The sequence below is a fragment of the Apodemus sylvaticus genome, chromosome 8, assembly GCF_947179515.1.
Source record: "Apodemus sylvaticus chromosome 8, mApoSyl1.1, whole genome shotgun sequence".
Lineage (NCBI taxonomy): Eukaryota > Metazoa > Chordata > Mammalia > Rodentia > Muridae > Apodemus > Apodemus sylvaticus.
This window is the reverse complement of record NC_067479.1, coordinates 54854779-54879366: the sequence shown is the minus strand read 5'-3', so window position 1 is coordinate 54879366 and position 24588 is coordinate 54854779. Positions and strand designations below refer to the sequence as shown.

The window sequence follows — 24588 nt, the reverse complement described above, 5'->3', positions numbered from 1 at the left end:
CCCAAAAAACTCCACTAGAGAACTCCTACAGCTGATAAACAACTTCAGCAAAGTAGCTGGTTATAAAATCAACTCAAGCAAATCAGTTGCCTTCCTATACTCAAAGGATAAGCAGGCTGAGAAAGAAATTAGGGAAATGATCCCCTTCACAATAGCCACAAACAATATAAAGTACCTTGGGGTGACTCTTACGAAACATGTGAAAGATTTGTATGACAAGAACTTCAAGACTCTGAAGAAGGAAATGGAAGAAGACCTCAAAAAATGGAAAAAACCTCCCATGCTCATGGATCGGCAGGATTAATGTAGTTATAATGGCCATTTTACCAAAAGCAATACACAGATCCAACGCAATACCCATCAAAATCCCAACTCAATACTTTACAGAGTTAGAAAGAGCAATTCTCACATTCATCTGAAAGAACAAAAAAACCAGGATAGCTAAAACTATTCTCAACAACAGAAGAAATTCTGGGGGAATCAGTATCCCTGACCTCAAGGAATACTACAGAGCAATAGTGTTTAAAACTGCATGGTATTGGTACAGTGACAGGCAGGCGGATCAATGGAACAGGATTGAAGATCCAGAAATGAACCCACACACCTATGGCCACTTGATCCTCGACAAAATCCTTCACCAAATGGTGCTGGTTCAACTGGAGGTCAGCATGCAGAAGAATGTGAATTGATCCATCCTTGTCTCCTTATACTAAGCTCAACTCCAAATGGATCAAGGATCTCCACAGAAAGCCAGACACTCTGAAGCTGATAGAAAAGAAACTGGGGAAGACCCTTGATGACATCGGTACAGGGGGAAAGTTTCTGAACAGATCACCAATAGCGTATGCTCTGAGATCAAGAATTGACAAATGCTACCTCATAAAATTGCAAAGTTCCTGTAAGGCAAAGGACACCATCAAAAGGACAAATTGGCAACCAACAAATTGGGAAAAGATCTTCACCAACCCTACATCAGATATTGGGCTAATATCCAATATATATTAAAAGAACTCAAGAAGTTAGACTCCAGAAAACCAAATAATCCTATTAAAAATGGGGTACAGAGTTAAACAATTTTCACCCGAAGAACTTCAGATGGTGGAGAAGCATCTTAAAAAATGCTCAACTTCATTAGTCATTAGGAAAATGCAAATCAAAACAACCCTGAGATTTCACCTTACACCAGTCAGAATGGCTAAGATTAAAAATTCAGGAGACAGCAGGTATTGGCGAGAATGTGGAGAAAGAGGAACACTCCTCCACTGCTGGTGGGGTTGCAAATTGGTACAACCATTCTGGATATCAGTTTGGTGGTTGTACCAATTTGGCACCTCACTTCCAGAAGATCCTGCTATACCACTCCTGGGCATATACCCAGAGGATTCCCCAGCATGTAATAAGGATACATTCTCCACTACGTTCATAGCAGCCCTACTTATAATAGTCAGAATATGGAAAGAACCCAGGTATCCCTCAACAGAAGAGTGGATGCAAAAAATGTGGTATATATACACAATGGAGTACTATTCAGCCATTAGAAACAATGAATTCATGAAATTCTTAGGCAAATGGATGGAGCTGGAGAACATCATACTAAGTGAGGTAACCCAGTCTCAAACGATCAGTCATGGTATGCACTCACTAATAGGTGGATATTAACCTAGAAAACTGGAATACCCAAAACATAATCCACACATCAAAAAAAGAATGGAGAAGTGGCCCCTTGTTCTGTAAAGACTCAGTGAAGCAGTATAGGGCAAAACCAGAACAGGGAAGTGGGAAGGGGTGGGTGGGAGAACAGGGGGAGGGAAGGAGGCTTATGGGACTTTCAAGGAGTGGGGGGCTAGAAAAGGGGAAATCATTTGAAATGTAAATAAAAAATATATCGATTAAAAAAAACACAAAGCAACAACAATAACAACAAATACAAACCAAAACAAAGAAGGCATTAATTGGACATGCAGATGGATTCTATATGTACGGCAATTTTCTATTATAGAATAGAATTTGACATAGTTTTGTATTCCTATGAACTAAATACATTTCTTTTGCACATAGAATTTACTACATGAGGAGAGGTATTGTGTAGCAGACAAAAATGAGAGTTATGTAAGAATCAGGCTAATGACAAGGAACCATCTAATCTCAATGTTTAGTCACTAACTTGGCATATACCTGTGAATGTATGTATATGAATATATATGAATCACTGCCTTCCCTCATTTGTTTATATATTCATGTAATTTTATGAATTAAAATTCATAATTAAATTAAAATTGCTTTATGAATTTAAAGCAAAATTTTATTTTGCTTTAAAGATCTTGTGCTACCAGGGACTGTATATGACCACGTCCGATGTTGCAAAAAAAAAAAAAAAATAGTTAGGCAAAATGTAAATGTGAAAATGCTTTTTACAAATTCAGAACTTATTTGAAATAAAATAGCAGTCCATTTATTACATTAATAATCAAAGTGTTTGGGAGAGATCTAGAGAGCTAAACAATGTTGTACTTCTTGAAAAGTGAACAAAGCTGAAGTCTACTACAATGAAGGCACATATAGCATGCTTGTTTAGTCACTGGTGCTTGTTTTCATTTAGCACAAACTTGTATCTATGTAACATTGCTATTATTAGTATTTTACTAATGAGTCAAATGCTAGTGGTGTGATTTGTGATGAATAAAACATCAACTGGTAAAAAAAAAATGCCTGCAAACTGCATGTGCTCTTATACATTACGTGAGCATAAACTATAATCATGTTGGTTTCACTGCTGGTATATGAGGATGGTATAACATTTGTAAGCAACCAACATGCTATAATTCATAAACAGACTAAAGGATGAAGTTATATGAGCATCACAACTCATTAAGTAAAAGGCCTTTCACAGCATCCTGAGGAAGCAAGCTTGGAAAGAAGCACAGCTCAGCATAGTAAAGACTATCTACAATGACCCTAGAATTAGTTCTAGTCTACCTTTTACTGCTGTGATAAACACCATAACCAAAGCCACCTGGAAAGGAAAGGGTTTATTTCATATTTCAGCTTATAGTCCATCATGAAGTTAGAGCAGGAACTCAAGGTAGGAACCTGGAGACAGGAATGGAAACAGAGGTCATGGAAAAGTGGTGCTTACTGGTTTGCTCCCCTATGGCTTCATAGCCTGCTTTCTTATGCCACCCAGGACCATCTACCAAGGACTGCTGTTAGCAATGGGCTAACTCATGATGTTCCCGGGCCGGGAGGGCAGAATCAATGACTTTATCAAGACCTGTGCAAGATGCTGTTTATGAGATATTTAGTTAAATCAAAAATCTAGCTGTAACCCAACCATGTCCTGAGCATTTGTGTGAGGTTGAATTAAAAAGCAGTAGACTAAGGTGACAGGAAGTTTCCAAACAGCATAAAACATTGATTATTACTACTACTACTATTATTATTATGCAGCATAATTATTACTACTTATTCTTGTATACAATAAAAAAGAGTAACAACAGATTTTTGTCAAATACATTTAAAATGTGTAGTCTGGAGAGGAAAAGGGCACCAAGAAGCTTAACAATATAGAGACATTACTGCTAGAGAACAAGTAGTAATTTTTTTACCACTTCTGGTAAAGTGACTGGTGCCAGTGGAAGAGCTTCTGAATCTGCACTAGTACAGAAAGGTACCCTGAGGGCAAGACCCCATGTAGCTAAATCACTGGAGTGGGAAAGGAAAAGACCAAACAAACAAGTTTTCTGCTCCTAGAAAGCAAATGCTTAATAGAGGGTTAAACCAGCTTCAGCTTAGAGAAGCTAAGGTGCAAAGAGGCTATCTTTTTTCCTTTTCCCCTTTTATTGGATATTTTCTTTATTAAAATTTCAAGTGTTATCCCCTTTCCAGGTCCCCCCTCCAGAGAGCCCTATACTATCCCCCCTACCCCTGCCTCTATGAGGGTACTCCCCCAACCAACCAGGCACTCCTGCCTCCCAGCCCTGGAATTCCTCTACACTGGGGCATAGAACCCCCTCAGGGCCAAGGGTCGCTCCTCCCACTGATGTCCAACAAGGCCATCCTCTGCCACACATGTGGCTGGAGCCATGGGTCCCTCCATGTGTACTATTTGGATGGTGGTCCAGTCCCTGTTACACTGTTGACACTTCTGCTCCCTCCATGGGGCTTCAAAACCCCTCAGCAACTTCAGTCCCTTCTCCAACTCTTTCATCAGTGACACCACACTCAGTCTAATGGTTGGCTGTGAAAAGCCGCCTCTGTATTGGTCATGTTCTGGCAGACCCTCTCATGAGACAGCTATATCTGGCTCCTGTCAGCAAGCACTTCCTGGCATCCACACAATAGCGTCCAGGTTTGGCTACTGTATATAGGATGGATCCCCATGTGGGGCAGTCTATGAAGGAAAGGCTGAGCCTTTCCTTCAGTCTCTGCTCCACACTTTGTCTCCATTTTTCTGCCTGTATTTTATTCCCCCTTCTAAGAAGCACTCCCCGAAAGTCCCATCAGTCCCCTTCCCTCCCCCTGTTTTCCCACCCAACCCTTCCCACTTCCCTGTTCTGATTTTGCTCTATACTGCTTCACTGAGTCTTTCCAGAACAAAGGGCCACTCCTCCGTTCTTCGTGTACCTCATTTGATGTGTGGATTATGTTTTGGGTATTCCAGTTTTCTAGGTTAATATCCACATATTAGTGAGTGCATACCATGATTCACCTTTTGAGTCTGGGTTACCTCACTTAGTATGATGTACTCCAGCTCCATCCATTTGCCTAAGAATTTCATGAATTCATTGTTTCTAATGGCTGAATAATACTCCATTGTGTATATATACCACATTTTTTTGCATCCACTCTTCTGTTGAGGGATACCTGGGTTCTTTCCAACTTCTGGCAATTATAAATAGGGCTGCTATGAACATAGTGGAACATGTTTCCTTATTACACGCTGGTGAAACTTTTGGGTATATGCCCAGGAGTGGTATAGCAGGATCTTCTGGAACTGAGGTGCCCAGTTTTCTGAGGAACTGCCAGACTGATTTCCAGAGTGGTTGTACCAATTTGCAACCCCACCAGCAGTGGAGGAGTGTTCCTCTTTCTCCACACCCTCTCCAACACCTGCTATCTCCTGAATTTTTAATCTTAGCCATTCTGACTGGTGTAAGGTGAAATCTCAGGGTTGATTTGATTTGCATTTCCCTAATGACTAATGAAGTAGAGCATTTTTTAAGATGTTTCTCCGCCATCCGAAGTTCTTCAGGTGAGAATTCTTTGTTTAACTCTGTACCCCATTTTTTAATAGGGTTGTTCAGTTTTCTGGAGTCTAACTTCTTGAGTTCTTTATATATATTGGATATTAGCCCTCTATCTGATGTAGGATTGGTGAAGATCTTTTCCCAATTTGTTGGTTGCCGATTTGTCCTCTTGATGGTGTCCTTTGCCTTACAGAAACTTTGTAATTTTATGAGGTCCCATTTGTCAATTCTTGATCTTAGAGCATATGCTATTGGTGTTCTGTTCAGAAACTTTCTCCCTGTACTGATGTCCTCAAGGGTCTTCCCCAGTTTCTTTTCTATTAGCTTCAGAGTGTCTGGCTTTATGTGGAGGTCCTTGATCCATTTGGAGTTGAGCTTAGTACAAGGAGACAAGGATGGATCAATTCACATTCTTCTGCATGCTGACCTCCAGTTGAACCAGCACCATTTGTTGAAAAGGCTCTTTTTTCCATTGGATGTTTTCAGCCCCTTTGTCGAGGATCAAGTGGCCATAGGTGTGTGGGTTCATTTCTGGATCTTCAATCATGTTCCATTGATCTGCCTACCTGTCACTGTACCAATACCATGCAGGTTTTAACACTATTGCTCTGTAGTATTGCTTGAGGTCAGGGATACTGATTCCCCCAGAATTTCTTTTGTTGTTGAGAATAGTTTTTAGCTATCCTGGGTTTTTTTGTTATTCCAGATGAATTTGAGAATTGCTCTAACTCCGTGAAGAATTGAGTTGGGATTTTGATGGGTATTGCGTTGGATCTGTGTATTGCTTTTGGTAAAATGGACGTTTTAACTATATTGATCCTGCCGATCCATGAGCATGGGAGGTTTTCCCATTTTTTGAGGTCTTCTTCCATTTCCTTCTTCAGAGTCTTGAAGTTCTTGTCATACAGATCTTCACATGTTTGGTAAGAGTCACCCCAAGGTACTTTATACTGTTTGTGGCTATTGTGAAGGGGGTCATTTCCCTAATTTCTTTCTCAGCCTGCTTATCCTTTGAGTATAGGAAGGCCACTGATTTGCTTGAGCTGATTTTTATAACTTGCCACTTTGCTGAAGTTGTTTATCAGCTGTAGGAGTTATCTAGTGGAGTTTTTTGGGTCACTTAGGTAGACTATCATATCATCTGCAAATAATGATAGTTTGACTTCTTCCTTTCCAATTTGTATCCCTTTGGCCTCCTTATGTTGTCTAATTGTCCGAGCTAGTACCTCAAGTACAATATTGAAAAGATAAGGAGAAAGTGGGCAGCCCTGTCTAGTCCCTGATTTTAGTGGGATTGCTTCAAGTTTCTCTCCATTTAGTCTGATGCTGGCTACCAGTTTGCTGTATATTGCTTTAACGATGTTTAGGTATGGGCCTTGAATTCCTGTACTTTCCAAGACTTTAAGCATGAAAGGATGCTGAATTTTGTCAAATGCTTTTTCAGCATCCAATGAAATGACCATGTGGTTTTTTTCTTTGAGTTTGTTTATGTAGTGGATTGCATTGATGGATTTCCTTATATTGAACCAACCCTGCATCACTGGGATAAAGACTACTTGATCATGGTGGATGATCATTTTGATGTGTTCTTGGATTCGGTTGGCAAGATTTTTATTGAGTATTTTTGCATCAATATTCATTAGGGAGATTGGTCTGAAGTTTTCGTTCTTTGTTGGATCTTTGTGTGGTTTTGGTATCAGCGTAATAGTGGCTTCGTAGGAGGAATTGAGTAGAGTTCCTTCCGTTTCTATTTTGTGGAATAGTTTGAAGAGTACTGGTGTTAAATCTTCTTTGAAGGTCTGATAGAATTCTGTACTGAAACCATCTGGTCCTGTGCTTTTTTTGGTTGGAAGACTTTCTATGACCCCTTCTATTTCTTTAGGGGTTATGGGGCTGTTTAGATGATCTATTTGGTCCTGATTTAATTTTGGTATTTGGTATCTGTCTAGGAAATTGTCCATTTCCTCCAGATTCTCCAGTTGTGTTGAGTATAGGCTTTTGTAGTAGGATCTGATGATTTTTTGAATTTCCTCAGTTTCTGTTGTAATATCTCCCTTTTCATTTCTAATTTTGTTAATTTGGATACTTTCTCTGTGCCCTCTGGTCAGTCTGGCTAAGGGTTTATCTATCTTGTTGATTTTCTCAAAGAACCAGCTCCTGGACTCGTTGATTCTTTGTATGCTTCTCTTTGTTTCCACTTGATTGATTTCAGTCCTGAGTTTGATGATTTCCTGTCTTCTACTCCTCCTGGGTGAATTGGCTTCTTTTTGTTCCAGGGCTTTCAGGTGTGTCATTAAGCTGCTAGTATATGCTCTCTTCATTTTCTTTTTGGAGGCACTCAGGGCTATGAGTTTTCCTCTTAGCACTGCTTTCATTGTGTCCCAAAGATTTGGGTATGTTGTGCCTTCATTTTCATTAAATTCTAAAAAGTCTCTGATTTCTTTATTTCTTCTTTGGCCAAGGTGTCACTGAGTAGAGTATTGTTCAGCCTCCATATGTATGTGGGCTTTCTGTTGTTTTTGTTGCTATTGAAAACCACTCTTACACTATAGTGATCTGATAGGAGGCATGGGATTAGTTCGATCTTCTTGTATTTGTTGAGGTCTGTCTTGTGACCAATTATATGGTCGATTTTGGAGATGGTACCATGAGGTGCTGAGAAAAAGGTATAGTCTTTTGCTTTAGGGTGAAATGTTTTATAAATATCAGTCAAATCCAATTGGTCCAAAGCTTCAATTAGTTTTACTGTGTCCCTGTTTAGTTTCTGTTTTCCTGATCGGTCCATTGAGGAGAGTGGAGTGTTGAAGTCCCCCACAATTATTGTGTTAGGTGCAATGTGTTCTTTGAACTTCAGTAAAGTTTCTTTTAGGTATGAGGGTGCCCTTGCATTTGGCACATAGATGTTCAGAATTGAAAGTTCTTCTTGGTGGATTTTTCCTTTGACCAGCAAGAAGTGTCCCTCAGTGTCGCTTTTGAAGACTTTAGGTTGAAAGTCAATTTTATCTGATATTAGAATGGCTACTCCGGCTTGTTTCCCGAGACCATTGGCTTGTAAAATTGTCTTCCAGCCTTTTACTCTAAGGTAGTTTTTGTCTTTGACATTTAGGTGTGTTTCCTGTATGCAGCAAAATGTAGGGTCCTGTTTCCTTATCCAGTCTGTTAGTCTATGTCTTTTTATTGGGGAATTGAGTCCATTGATGTTAAGAGATATTAAAGAATAGAGATTATTACTTCCTGTCATTTGTGATGTTATTTCTATATTTGAGTGATTATCTTCTTTTGGGTTTGATGAAGGAAGGTTACTATCTTACTTTTCCCAGGGTGTAGTTTCCCTCCTTGTATTGGAGTTTTCCTCCTATTATTCTTTGTAGAGCTGGGTTTGTGGAAAGATATTGTGTAAATTTGGTTTTGTCATGGAATGTCTTGGTTTCTACATCTATTGTGATTGAGAGTTTTCCTGGGTATAGTAGTCTTGGCTGACATTTGTGTTCTCTTAGAGTCTGCATGAGATCTGCCCAGGATCTTCTAGCTTTCATGATCTCTGGTGAGAAATCTGGTGTGATTCTGATAGGTCTTCCTTTATATGTTACTTGGCCTTTTTCTCTTACTGCCTTTAATTTTCTTTGTTTAATGCATTTGGGTTTTAATTATTATGTGGCAAGAGGTATTTCTGCTCAGATCCAGTCTGTTTGGAGTTCTGTAGGCTTCTTGTATATTCATAGGCATCTCTCTAAGTTGGGAAAGTTTTCTTCCATAATTTTGTTGAAGATATTTGCTGGCCCTTTCAGTTGTAAATCTTCACTCTCATCTATACCTATAATCCTTAGGTTTGGTCTTCTCATTGTGTCCTGGATTTCCTGGATGTTCTGGGATACAAGCTTTTTGCATTTTGCATTTTTTTTTTTTGACTGTTGAGTCAATGGTTTCTATGGTATCTTCGGCATCTGAAATTCGTTCTTCCATCTGTTGTATTCTGTTGTTTATATTTGTATCTATGGCCCCTGATTTCTTCTCAAGGTTTTCTATCTACAAAGTTGTCTCCCTTTGTGATTTCTTAGTTGTTTCTACTTCTGTTTTTAGATCCAGGATGGTTTTGCTCAGTTCCATCATTTGTTTGTGTTTTCCTGTAATTCTTTAAGAGATTTTTGTGTTTCCTCTTTCATGACTTCTGCCTCTTGACTCAAGTTCTCCTGCATTTCTTTAAGGTTTTTTTTTTTTTTTTTTTTTTTTTTTTTGCGTTTCTTCTTTATTGCCTTCTATCTCGTAAGCCTTATTCTTCTGCCTTTGTTTAAGTGATTTTTGTGTTTCCATTACACGGGTTTCTAGCTTATTCATGTTCCCCTGTATTTCTTTAAGAGATTCATTTATGTCCTTTTTGTGTTCTTCTAGCAGCATCATGATCAGTGATTTTAAATCCAAATCTTGTTTCTCTGGTGTGTTGGTATAACCAGGACTTGCTGATGTTGGAGAGTTTGGTTCAGATGCTGCCATATTGCCTAGATTTCTGTTAGTAGCGTTCCTGTGTTTGCCCTTTGCCATCTTGTTCTCTGGAGTTAGTTGGTCTTGTCCCTGGCTGGTGTTTGGGCCTCCTGAGGAGCTCTGGGGCTATTACCGCAAGAGTATATGGCTGGGTTTCCCCTGTAGCACATTGCTGATGTGCTGTCCTCCTCTTGGGTGCCCTTGCAGCTCTAGTGTGCTTTGCCCCACATTGTGTCTGTGAACCAGATGGTGCCCGTTTGCACCTTCAGGGAGTGCTGAAGGGTGTATGCTGCTGGGACCTTTTCCCTGTGCTGATCACTCTGCTGGGCAGCCAATCTCCCAACCGGGTTGGTGCACACAAGCCTAGTCTGGCTGCTCAGGCCCTGAGTCCAGGTAAAAGCCTGGGAGGCCAAGGTCTGAGCAAAGTTCCCCTCGGGCTATGACTTAATTGGGTCTGTCAGGTAGCCAGGATGGTGGGCGTGTGCGCTCGCACTCGCTGAAAGTGCTGGGAGAGTCTGCTGTGCTAACAACCTCCTGGGCGGGTTGATACACAGATGGCCCACCAATCTGCCCAGTTCTTGGGGTCAGTCCAGGTCCTGTTGGGGCCTAGACCCCCCGCTTTGTTAGCCTCAGGCTATGCCTGTTAGCTGACTTTGCCTGCTAGAGCTCTCTGGAGTCCTGTAGGCAAAATGGTGGCGCCCGCGCTAGCCAGGGCAAAAAAACCACCTGTCTGGGTTGGCACCCCAATGGCCCCCCGAACAGCCCAGGGCCTGGATGCAGGCCAACGCCCGTCAGGCTTAGACCCCCGCGATGTTGGCCTCGGATTATGTTTGTGTACCTCAGTCTGTCTGATCTCTCTGGAGTCCGAAACCAAGATGGAGGTGAGTCTCTCCTGACTGGCGGGAGGCAGAGTTCTGAAGTGGCTTCTGTGCCATGAAAGGCACCGTAAATCCGCCGCTGCTTGCAGCTCGGCTGGCCAGCGAAGGTCAGTGGTCGTGGGCGCAGGGCCTAACTGGACCCTGTGTCGCCTTGGTTCCACTGCTGATGGCCCTTCAGCTGGACCAGCCACTGCTGCCACCGCCGCTGCTGCCGCAAGTCTCCTGAGTCAAGTCATTGTTTTTAATAGCTGAGTAGTACTCCATTGTATAAATGTACCACATTTTCTGTATCCATTCCTCTGAGGAAAGACATCTGGTTGTTTCCAGGCTCTGGATATTATCAATATGACTGCTATGAACATAGTGAAGCATATGTCCTTACTACATGTTGGAGCACCTTCTGGGTATATGCACCCAGGAGAGGTACAGCTGGGTCCAAAGAGGCCATATTTTAAAGACAAGAAAGATATAAGATTGGGGCGGGAAACCATGAGTTCTTCCTTTAGAGATCTGCAGAGGTAGATGGCACATGGCTGGGTCTACTTCCCTGTAAGCAGGCCTTGAAAGGCCACTGAATTAAGCTACGTAAATAAAGTCTGGATGGTGATGGATACTCTAGGATGTTGAAGGTGCCATAGCTATGAGAAGTCTCCCTAGGAGGGCTGAGTAGAGGGATCAGAAAGAGCTCAAAAGAGATGCATGGTACAGGTACCAAAGCTGGGGGGGGGGGGAGCCCTGTCTCCTAAACCCCTAGAAACTATATATTGTGCATCTTACTAACTATAGGGCTTAATATGCGCCTTGCTGGGGTTTAATCTTGTTTAGTACTTCCTCAGCATCCCCCTATGCCTCTCTTTGGGAAGAGGAATGTATATTCCACAGCATGTCAGCAATATGTAATGATGGTTTTTATTTGCTTGTTAGTCTTTTTTTTTTTTTTTCAGATTTTATGGCACAAGGTGTTACAATTAACAGACTACCTTGAGCCTCAGAGGAGATCCTAGACTTGGACTTTTGAACAATATCTGGACTGTCAAAAGGATATGAGAGCTTCTGAAATTGGGCTCAGTGTAATTTGCATCATATAATTGCTATGAGCCTATAGAGGTTTATGTGTATTCAGAATTAATATTGTGAAAATGGCTACATTACCAAAAGCAATGTACAAACTCAATGAAGTTACCATCAAGATTTCAATGACACTCTGGGTCAACGAGGTAAGTCATTGGGCAAGGGAGCTGTTGTGTAAGCCTAGGCCTAGTGACCTAACTAAATCCATGGAAACCCTTAAAGGCAAAAGGAGAGAAGTGACTCTACAAAGTCATACATATGTGAGAGAGCGCGCGCGCGCGCGCACACACACACACACACACACACACACACACACACACACACACACACGACAAATAAAAATGTTTTTAACTCCAATGACATTTTTCAGAGTACTAGAGAACTGGTATGGAAACACAAAAAAACTCTACATACCTAAAGCAATCCTTGGCAGAGAAAGATCAATGCTAGAGATACGTCAGTCCCCAATCTTAAATCCATTAACAAGACATAATAATAAGAATTTGATAAAACAAAGACATGTAGACCAAGAGACTAGAATAGAGGACCAGATAAAAAACCATATAGTTATACCTACATAATTCTGAACAAAAGCTGTCAAAAATATAAAGTGGAGAAAAGACAGCTTCTTTATTTAATGATTCTGGGAAAATTAAATTTCCTCACACACAAGAATGAAACCAGATCCATTTTTTAAACTTATATGAAAATTAATTCATGATGGATCAAAGAGAAGTTAAGTTCTTACAGAGAATCCAGATGCAGTTCCCAACACTGATATTGAGAGGCTCTCTGTACTTCCAGCTCCAGAGGATCCAATATTATCTGCTGGTGTTCACAAGTACATGGTATACCCACACACAGACACATACCCATAAACAAAAGAAAACTTTTAATCAAACTGCCAGAAGAGGTAAAACATTGTCACTTATAGATAAAAACATTTCTTTACAAAAAAAAAAAAAAAAGACTATGCTGGCTAGGTTTATGACAACTTGAAGCAAGCTAGAGTAAGGGAAGGGTGTGGAGTCAAGTGTAAAAAAAAGCCTCCATAAAATCAGGCTGTAGGCAAGTGTATAGGGCATTTTCTTAATTAGTGACTGACTGGGGAGGCCAGCCCATTGTGGATTGTGACAATCCCTGGGCTATTGGTGCTGGGTTCTATAAGAAAGTAGGCTGAAAAAGCCATGGGTAGCAAGCCGGTAAACATCATTTCACCACGGCCTCAGCATCAGCTCCTGCCTTCAGCTTCCTTCCCTGTTGACTTCCTGTGCTGCCTTCCTCCAATGATGAGCAGTGCTGTGGAAGTGTAAGCCAAATAAACTGTTTTCTCCTCAACTTGCTTTTTGTCATGTTTCATCTCAGGAATAATAACCCTGACTATAAAACAGACTTCAATAGGAAAAGAAATACTTGCAGCACACACACACACATTTAACACTAAAATGTTGAAAATATTGAGCATATGCTCAAAAGATTCTAAGTCATCACAAAGAGATAATTACATGTCCATATTTATCACTACTCTGTTTCTAACAGCTAAGATATGAAATCAGTTTATACAGTCATTGAAAAAAAGAAAATTTGGTAATGTATAGAATAGATTTTGATACCCTGGTAAAAAGGAACAAAATGGCACTTGCAGAAAAAAAAAAAACAACTAGAGCTGGAAAGCATTACATTAAACTAATTAAGTTAATTCAAAAAAAATATAATTTTCATATGCAGAATCTATACTTGTGTGTGTAAGAAAGGAAAGTAGAAAGAGATTATATTATGACAGGGAAAGAAGAGGCCTGAAGGTCCAAGAGGGTAATGGAATATATACAACATGAAAACAGAACGAGAAACTATTTGGCAAGAGGAATTGAGAAGTTCGCAGTAAAAGGAAATAAAAGGACTGTAGAGATGGCTCAGTGGTTAAGAGCACTGGCTGATGTTGCAGAGGACCCAGGTTTAATTCCTAGGACCCACATGGTAGCTCACAACATCTACAACTCCAGTTTTAGAGGATTTGGTGCCCTTTTCTGGACAAAAGGGGAGTAGGCACACATGTACATACAAAAACTCATATAAAATACAAGTAAAGTTTAAAAGAATAAGGTATAATATATATCAAACATATATAAGATATATGTGTATAATAATGGAACACACTGTATGCTTACTTACCAGGTTTGGTACTTGCTCTTTATGAAATATGCCTCTTCATGTTGTCAGTAAGCCTAATTTAGAAACCTTGACTAATTCCTTTTTCTCCTTACTATTTCACAAATAAATTTAAGAAAGGCAGTCACTAGCATATGCTACAAATAGCTAATAATATTCAAACTACAAATATACTCATTTAATGTTTACAAACCCAGGTATGAGTTACCCAACAAGCATTACCTAATTTTCAGTGTTTCTTACTAGGAAGATAATATGTTGACTTTCTTAGCAAAGCATTTTGCCTCTAAAACAGATAAACATTAAGTTTATTATTACTTATTAAACATATTAAGATATGTTTCAAAATCTCTTGATGCATAATCAAGAGAGACTCAAGATAGTATTTTCATTTCAAAAGTAAGGATATATTTAGGCTGAAACTATTGAGTTTCACCAGGTCCCATCAGGGAGTATAAATAAAGTCAATCAATAAGCAGAATAATAAACTGGATCCCAGTCACAAGAGCCTGACTTTTCCATACCCCAGAATGAAATAAGTCAATGATCAAAGGGACAGCAGCATCAGGAAACCCAGGAGAGTACTCAAAAAGCTCACAGTGAACTAGGCTTAATGGCACACCTATAATCCCAGCACTGGCAGGCCTAGGAAGGTCAGGCAAATGGTTTCCGGCTTTCTAGACCATTAACTACCTTCAAGAGTTCTTCCATATTTTAATAAAGCTCAAGTTGTCAGCATGCTGTATGGGCCATTTCAAGAACTGTCAGCATCTCAGCTCCATCTCCCATTGTATTCCCCCCTTTATACAACTTTTATTTTAAGCAATTCTAGTCTCCAATGTTATTCAAATAATTCAAGTCAGTCTTTCCTTCTAATGTTTTTGAATACTGTTTACTCTGTCTAAAAATTAAAAACAATGTCAGCAATTAAAAACAATGAATTCATGAAATTCTTAGCAAATGGCTGGAACTGGAAAATATCATCCTAAGTGAGCTAACTCATTCACAAAAGAACACACATGGAATGCAGTCACTGATGAGTGGATATTAGCCCAGAAGCTCAGAATACCCAAGACACAACCCACATAACAAATCATTCCCAAGAAGGAAGGAAGGAGAGGGCCCAGGTCCTGGAGAGGCTTGATGCAGCATTGTAGGGGATTTCCAGGACAGAGGAGTGGGAGGGTGTTGATTGGGGGAATGGGAAGAGGGAAGAGGGCTTATGGGACTTAGGGTGAGGGGAGAACCAGGAATGGGAAAATCATTTGGAATGTAAACAAAGAATATAGAAAACTAAATAAAAAATTAAAAAAAAAAAGGACCCTGTTTTTCCTCTCAACTACACTGTTCTGATTTTCCTCCCCTGAGGCATTCAATTGGCTGCTTCTCACCTGTTCCTGTGCTTCTTTCTACAGCTCAAATCCAGAAAGGGTCTTACATTCCTGATGGAGGAGGGAGAGGACAAGATCAAGTGACCATTAACGTTTTTCCCTATAGACTTCTCTCCAAACCAGTCTTTACTTACTGCTACTCCTCTTTCACATGTAGCCCTCTTATCTTAGTTATGGGTTCTAGTGTTGTGCAGAAACATCATGATAAGAACAAACTGGGGAGGAATGGATTTATTCAGCTTTTGCTTCCATATCATACCCTGAAGAAAGTCAGGACAGGAACTCAAACGGGCTGGAACCTAGAAGTGGGAAGCTGATCTAGAGGCAACAAAGGGGTGTTGCTTACTGGCTTGCTCCTCATGACTTACTCAGTCCTGAACCCAGGACCACCAGCCCAAGTACAGCCCCACCCACTCTATACTGGACCCTCCCCCATCAATCACTAATTAGAAAAATGCCCTACAGCCTGATCTTATAGAGGAATTTTCTCAGTTGAAAGTCTCACAGAAAACTCTAGTTTGTGGCAAGTTGACATAAAACTTGATAAGTACACTTAATAATTCTGGACAGATGAAAACATAAATTAAGAGAGCTTTATTATTTTCCCCTCATTAAAAGATTCTATGAAGTAATTTAAAAACAAAGTTTCAATTTATTATTATCATTATTATTATAATCATCATCATCATCATCTAGAGAAAAGACTGTTTCCCAGTGAAGCACAAAAATGTGTCCTTGTACAGAATGCTCATACAAAAGTCAACTCCCTTAATGTCTGGTAAACACTGAGGCAGTCTGTACAGTACACAACTCTTCAGGTCCTGCAGGAGGCTGTTGCTGCTAGATATAAAAATCAAATGAAAGGAGTTATGAAGAGATAACTTAAAGGTTACAGTCACAAACTAACTCTTGAAACATAAGCTGTTTATCATTCTGTGATTTAGCTATCCTTAAGTTTTAAAATATAATAAAATAATTTGTTTTTCATCTATTAGTGCACTGAGGGAAATCAATATTATATTAATTAATTAAAATGTTTGCTTGATCAATATTTATGAATAATTTGAAAGGCACACAAGCAAGCTATATGATCAGAAATTTATATTCTATGTGATTTATAGTGAAACAAAAAATTCTATTTGAAGTTAGTAAAGATGGCAAAGCTTTTTTAATGTATATACTGCTTATACACTCTCTTGTCTAGATCCTTTCAGGGATATAGCTTATTTCTATATTATCCCATTTACAACACAAATATTTTTGATTAACTTAGTGATATTTCTAATGCATGTAAGGTTCCAAGTTTGACTTGTGACTATTGGCTAAGGTATTTTAAAAGATTCAACATTAGAGCTAGGCAATGTAGAATGACAGGAAAGGGGCTCTGAAAACTGTGGTCAGTCTGTGGCATTCACAGCCAATGTTAATCCGAGTGTGCGTAAGTCCTTCACTCACAAAAGTATTACAGTCTAGATGTTAACAAAGGTAGTTAGTGACTCAACACCCTGGATTCTTTAATTTAAAGCCATGATTATTAGGTAGAAATCCAAGAACCAAAAGGGAGACAACAAATTATAAAAAAAAATATAAATCCAAAGTATCCAGGTACTAGTTGAAAGGTAAAATAAGCACTTCAAATTCAACATAAACATACATAATTTCATAACAACTGAAATGAATGTTGCATGCAGGTGAAGTACACAAGCACCTGGCAAGTCAGTTTCTGAACAGCTGTATCAAGGGTTTCAGAGTAGACCGGGCTCACCTTCTCTTAGCAGTTACACCACAGAACTCACTATCTCTACTTACTGAGTACTGCAGATATAACAGGTCCAGTTTCAGGTATAATGTATGCTTATTAGTTAATGTGGTGGTCTGAATGAAAATGCCCCCCATAGTTCCACAGGGAGTAGCACTATAAGGCCTTGCTGGAGTAAGCATGGCCTTCTTGGAGAAAGTATGTCACTGGGGTGAGCCTTGAGTTCTCAGAAGCTCAAGCCAGGCTGCCTGGCTCACTGTCTCTTCCTTTTGCCTTCAAATCCAGATATAGAACCCTCAGCTACCTCTCCAACATCCTGTCTACCTGAATGCCACCATGCGTACCACCTTGACTATAATGGATTAAACATCTAAACTGTAAGCCAGCCCCAATTAAATGTTGTGGTCATGGTGTCTCTAAATAGCAATAAGACCCTAACTAAGGCAGTTATTCTTACCCTGACCTTATACTGATGGGAACGAGATCTGTACTGATACGAAATGTATTACTGAACTTAAATAACCTGTAGCACCTTATAGCAGGCTACTAAGAAACAGCTAATGTTTAACTCAGCTTCTCTATCTCCAAAGACACTGACTTTTTGTCTGTTTGCTGAGAGAAACTTACTATCTCAGTGCTAAGGGTATCTACGGATACCCTGCTGGTAAGGTTGGTTTATTCTGATGGACAAAGGAGAACACCTATCCCATGACACTGCTTATCTCTGGCTGTGTTGGCAATCTTTGACTAGTGAACTTAAAGACCTGAATCTTCATCATGTGGCATCCTACCACAGCCCTGCTTATACAAGTTTCTCCTTTTATGATGAAGGGGCCACCCTAACCTTTCTATAGCCCTCATTTTCATATATAAACACAATGCTCACTAATTGGAGGTTGTTGCTTTGTTTCTCTCAGGGAATTTGTTGATATCTGGAGAGATCTGTATTTGTCATAAATCACGGAGGGTAAAAAAGAACGAGTGTGTAGAGCACGGGGACTCTACTAAACCCACGAGATGGCTTCTAACAGCTGAAAAATATTCAGTTCAAAATGCTAAGGTGATGTCCAGTAAAGGAAGATTGTAGTAAACATGGGAGAACATCTGACCTAAGTTTAAGCAGTTGGGTTAGAACTAACTGGAGTGTGGTGACTAGGGTGAATCCTAGATAAGGAAACTTGTGCTGACTGAACAAGACAGGTTTGCAGTTAACAAGCAGACAGAAGAAGACAGCTACAGTGTAGTAATATACATAAAATAAATAAATAAATCTTAAAACAAAGCCTGAGGGAACCGCACTGGAGGGGAAATAAAAACAAGATTAGAATAAAAACAGAATGGTCTTTTGAGGACAGAAAGACCAGGCTAGAGTCACTTACATTTTTTGACTAATGAAATGTACACAATAGAATTTTATAGTTAGATGAATCAAGAAAAGAGAAAGAGACTAGTTAGGGTCCTGTTGCAATAGTTAAATGACTAGTACTCAAGTTTGTGATTGTGACAAAGGGAGAAAGCACAAGTGTACCCACTACTGCCTACCTGGAAAAATAAAAGACGGATTTTCTTTTCTGTTACAGAATGTAGTAGATTATTCCTCTTACCTGTAATGCACTGAAACTGTCCATCTTCTCTTCTTATTGTAAATGCTTCCCCTGGATTAACTTGTACCAGAATAACCTGGAAACAATGGAAAGAATTAATCAAAACTATAAAAAAACAAATCAGTATATAAAAATGTGCAGCTAGTAACCTTAGAAAGTTGGAGATAATACATTATGCTTAGTTTAATATTCAATAGGTCATAATCAGGCTAGAAAGAAAGAAAACAAAAAAATAAGCTAATGGCAAATTTACTGAGAAGTAAAAAATTTCTCTCAGTAAAAATGATGGGAGTCAAACCTCACAATTGTGGATTACATATTATACTTCAACACAGCACTTAGGAATTGATAAACTGATACTTGAATTAAGAGAAAAAGGTATATATGAAAGTGTAAGTTTAATTTCATCATTTATAAGTAAACTATATACTAATTTTATGACATTTGAAACCTGACTAAACAAAAAACTAGAAAAATAAGAACCAGAGTCCTAAAATAGTCAAGATAATGATAAAATTCATCTCATTATCTGTACAAAATTGACTTTATCTCCTAAATTTTATATAACACTGTGATTTTCTAAAAGGCCTTCCATGTCATACTACTCAAGTATCCCATCAGGGGACTACCTCACTATATCACCAAGTAATTAGCCCTCCCTTAGATGAGGAGCTCTGGTAGTCCTCAATTTTTCCATTAATGTAGAGAGCAGAGAAGCGAGCACTTCATGCATGTAGTCTCTTCCTCTCTAGTTAGCTTGATTTCATTATGACAGAGACCTAGAAAACAAATTCTGGTACCCTTTATTCTATTACCTTAACGGTCTCTTCTATGTTCCATTCCCTCTAACAGTCTGCAAGAACACCCTTTCACTGCATTCTGAATTTGCTAAAAATCGTAGCTTTATAATCGTGGATGCTGTAACAGATCTTAATTTGCATGTTTTTCCATGCTGGGATCAAAGCCGGGCTCTCAAGCACTCTGGACAAGCATCCAGAACCAAGTAGCTGCATTCAGTGTGGCTGCACTTCATGCTTATCATGTGCATGTTTTACACTTTTTGTAAACGGCCTGATTATGTCACCTTACTACTTATTTTCTGGGCTTTCGAGTGTTTCTAGAAATTTGCATGAATGTTCTACATATTGAGAATAATATTGTCTTAGTCATGGTTTCTATTCCTGCACAAATATCATGACCAAGAAGCAAGTTGGGGAGGAAAGGGTTTATTGAGCTTACACTTCCACGTTGCAGTTCATCACTAAAGGAAGTCAGGCCTGGAACTCAAGCAGGTCAAGAAGCAGGAGCTGATGCAGAGGCCATGGAGGGATGTTTCTTACTGGCTTGCTTCCCCTGACTTGCTCAGCTTGCTTTCTTATAGAACCCAAGAATAACAGCCCAAAGGTAGTACCACCCACAAGGGGCCCTCCCCACTTGATCACTAATTGAGAAAATGCCCCACAGCTGGATCTCATGGAAGCACTCCCCCCAACTGAAGCTCCTTTCTCTGTGATAACTCCAGCCTGTGTCAAGTTGACATACAAAACTAGCCAGTACAATTGACCCCTTGTCAACTTGACACACAAACACATCACTATTAAGCCTCAACCCTTACTTCCTTATTCATCCCCAAAATCTAAATTACTTTAAAAGTCCCACAGTCTTTACATATTAAAAGTTCAATCACCTTAAAATGTTCAATATCCTTAAAATTTAAAGTCTTTTAAAAATTCAAAGTCTCTTAACTGTGGGCTCCACTAAAATACTTTCTTCCTTCAAGAGGGAAACATATCAGGGCACAGTCACAACCAAAAGCAAAACTCAAACTCCAATGGTTCAATGTCTGGGATCCAACTCACAATCTTCTGGGCTCCTCCAAGGTCTTGCGTCACTTCTCCAGCTCTGCCCTTTGTAGCACACAGCTTGTCTTCTAGGTTCCAGCTGCCTGTACTCCACTGCTGCTGCTGTTCTTGGTGGTCATCGCATGGTACTGGCATCTCCAAAACGCTGCTATCTTCCACTGTAATTAGGCTTCACCAATAGCCTCTCATAGGCTCTCATCAGGGTGACAAGCCTTTATTCCTATGCATGACCCCTTCAAGTCCTGGGCCATCAATTGCAATTGAGGCTGCACCTTTACCAATGGCCTTCCGTGGCCTCTCACTGTGCCAAGAGCCTCAGCTGCTCTTCATGACCCCTTCATACCTTCAAAACCAGTACCATCTGGGTGACTCTTACACAGTACCAAGTCCAGCCACAGCACAAAATATAACTGTGGCTATCTCTGAAACACACTCTCTGTGCTCTCAGAAAACACTTCCAAGAAGATTTCATCTCAGTGACGCTGGTCTCTTCTTAATCACCGCTAATTTCTTAGCTCCAGCTAACCAGCATCAATAGTCCCAGTAACACAAAGGTTTGCTTTAGTGGTTCTGGTATCTTGTTACTCACAGCTGATTCTTCAGCCCCAGCTAACCAAAACCACAGAATCTTCACAATCAAAACATGGCCACTGTAAGAGTCTTTAATCTTCCCTCTGAAATTTCACAAGCCAGGCCTCCATCTTTTGCACTGTTCTTAACATTGTCTTCCAAGCTCCTACAGAACATTCCACAGAGCTCCTAACACTGAATGGAGTCCTCCCCAAAACATGGTCAGGTTGTCACAGGAATACCCCACTACGCTGGTACCAATTTGTCTTAGTCGGGGTTTGTATTCCTGCACAAACATCATGACCAAGAAGCAAGTTGGGGAGGAAAGGGTTTATTGAGCTTACACTTCCACGTTGCAGTTCATCACTAAAGGAAGTCAGGACTAGAACTCAAGCAGGTCAAGAACCAGGAGCTGATGCAGAGGCCATGGAGGGATGTTTCTTACTGGCTTGCTTCCCCTGGCTTGCTCAACTTGCTCTCTTATAGAACCCAAGAGCACCAGCCCAAAGGTAGTACCACCCACAAATAGCCCTCCCCCCTTGATCACTAATTGAGAAAATGCCCCACAGCTGGATCTCATGGAGGCACTTCCCCAACTGAAGCTCCTTTCTCTGTGATAACTCCAGCCTGTGTCAAGTTGACACATAAAACTAGCCAGTACAAATATCTTACTAGATTCTTATGTTATAAATTCTCTCTCACCTTCTTTTTGCCTTTTACTTTACTAGAACTATTTTCCTATAGTCAATGTTGTCTTTTCCCTTATATTTCCTATTGTTTCCATATTTAATTTCTCTCATAGTTTTGTGACCTAATAACAAGAGGCACTAAAATATGCTTGTATATAAGTATGGGTTAAGTAAAATAGAGACTAGATTTTAAAAGCACTTAGTACCCTCAAATCCTAACAGTGGAAAATAGCAGATTTTGTGTTTATTTTGCATTACTCCAATATTCTGGACACCCTGTGTGAAAATAGTATAATTAATTTTGCCTGTTTAAAAATTTTAAGGTGACTATTAAAGTTTTTATATGGTTTGCATTATAAATTCACTGGACAATCTATCCAAAGGATGTATAAATACTTGTTTCTGATTCAGTATGACTAGCTGCTTTATGGTCCCACCATAATAGGCTTCATTGATCCAAAGTTAACTGGCCAGAGGACATTTGTGTCATATTCTGGTAAAGAATCTGTCTTCATTGTGCCTGTGTCCTGAAGGTAAGTGAGGCTGAATTAGAAAGCAATGAACTGAGTTATTTGGCAGAAAAGTTTCAAGGCAGAATAGCATTCAGACTGTTCTCTGCTCTTATATCCACCAAAAAGAAAGAGCAAAAAGAAGGAAAAATGTCAAATTTGGCAAGGAAAGAAGTGTGATAAAGTTTAAAGCTGCAGACAAACATCTCTAACTGTTAAGAGACTAGGACCACTGAAGGGAAACCTCTTGTTCACTGGAACAACAGGAAAGGTGCCCTGAGAGAAAGACTGAAGGTTTTGTGAAAATACAGATTCTAAATAAGTGAACCTGGACTGAATGGGGTCCACTGTAGGTATTTCCTGAGGGTTGGCAAATAGAGGATACTGCATTGTTTGTCCAAGAGGTACAGGCTTCATACAACTCCATCCAGCAACAGAAATGACAGTAATTGTTGGGAGCCGCGACATGCTGAGCCCTAAAGATGGTGCTGACTTCCACCTTCCAGATGGCAAGCGCTCCCTGAGAAAAATAGCTCCTTATTTGGAGTAGCTTGCTGAGTTTCGCACCTTCCGCATAACAATGACCTACCCACTACCCAATCCACACTACCCATATGGCAAAGATTGATTAGTTTGGGGTTAGTATATAAGGGCCGCCCCAGCTCTCCCCGGGGTCTTCGGCCATTAGCTACAAGTCTGTAAAGGTCTCCTGAATAAACTGCTTGAAGAAGATCCTCGGTGTTGCGTCCTTCCTTGCTGGCGAGGGTGGTCACAACAAGTAATGTCCATAAGGTTCTGGTTTTTCACTAACATACAATCAGGTACATAGAATGCAAAGGGTCATGGAGGTTTTTGAGACAGTTCTGGAAAGCCACTAAGACCAGACAGTGTGGCAGGGCTATATTCTCTGTAAGGAGACCATGAGAGGGCACTACATGAGGCTGGGAAGAGGAAGCCCAAGTCACAATAAAGATCTGGATGTGCAAAGGATCACAGTATGAGCTTCAGACATCTAACATGGAATTATAGGGTTTAGTTTTTACCTTACTGAGTTTCAGTCTTGCTTTGCTTCAATCCAGGGGTTCTCAACCTGTGGGTCACTCCCCCTGTTGGAGGGTCTAAAAGTCCTTTTTACTGGGGTCACCTAAGACCACCCTGCATATCAAATATTAACATTATGATTCATAACAGTAGCAAAATTAGTTAGGAAGTAGGAATGAAAATAATTTTATGGTTGGGGGTCACCAGAACATGAACTGTATTAAAGGCTTGCATTTGAGATTATTAAAGGATTTGGGGACGTTTAAAGATGAACTAAAAGCAAATTTTTTATGAGATGAATGTTATTAGACTTTAGGAACCAGAGGTAAAATACTGTGCTATAAAGTGTCATATATTTGGTTGTCAAGTTGAAAGGATGTCAACTTGTGGTGGTTGTCTGTGATCTGATCATCAACTTGGTAAGCTTTGGAATCACAAGGGCACTCACCTCCACGTATGTATACAACTGTTTCCTAGAAGAACTGACTGAGAATGGGAGACCTGCCCTGGATGTCAGTGGAGCCATCCTCACCTTGCAAAGGGACACACTTTCTCCCTGGGAAAACATTGTGACTAGATCATTTGCATTTCTGCTATGGCTTCCCCACATGACATAATAAACCTTCCAATGTCAGCCCAGATAAACCATTTCTTCCTTCAACTGTCCTTGTTGGGCATTGTGTCACACAAACAAGAACAATAACAAATACACTGGCACCTGCCAATGAACCAAAAAGCCAAGGGGGTCAAAATCAGAGGACTCCAAATAGCTTAAAATCTTTTTGTTTCCCACACTGTCTTAAACATTAGTTCAGAGCCACAAATAAACATTCTTTTTTTTTTTAAAGATTTATTTATTTATTATATGTAAGTACACTGTAGCTGTCTTCAAACACCCCAGAAGAGGGCATTAGATCTCATTACCGATGGTTGTGAGCCACCATGTGGTTGCTGGGATTTGAACTCAGGGCCTTCAGAAGAGCAATCAGTGCTCTTAACTGCTGAGCCATCTCTCCAGCCCCACAAATTACCATTCTTGATACTTTATTTTATTTTGTCTGTCTTTAAAATATCACTTAGATCAAAGATTTGGCTTTAAGTGGTATTGTTTTAGTAACTTGAATAAAAACAATGGAATATTTCATTGTTTCATTTCCCTAACCATCCGAGCAGGTCTGCAACTCAAAACTAAGAGTAAGAACAGAGAATGGTATCAGTGATAGACTCGTGAAATCACATGATATAAATGAAGCACCTTATCATGTTTCAAGTTTAAACCCTAATAAAACTTCTGCTTTATACACAGAAATACCTGTGGCT

General features: G+C 39.8%; 1 protein-coding gene across 4 annotated transcripts in view; it reads right to left on the bottom strand.

Moving 5' to 3' along the window:
- Positions 1-24588, bottom strand: part of Fndc3a (fibronectin type III domain containing 3A) — a 184496-nt gene that overhangs the window by 108176 nt on the left and 51732 nt on the right. For all 4 annotated transcript variants that reach the window (XM_052190977.1, XM_052190980.1, XM_052190976.1 and 1 more), the window contains exon 3: positions 18598-18673. In XM_052190977.1, coding sequence (XP_052046937.1) covers positions 18598-18673 — 76 coding nt within the window. The remainder of the gene's footprint in view (positions 1-18597; positions 18674-24588) is intronic.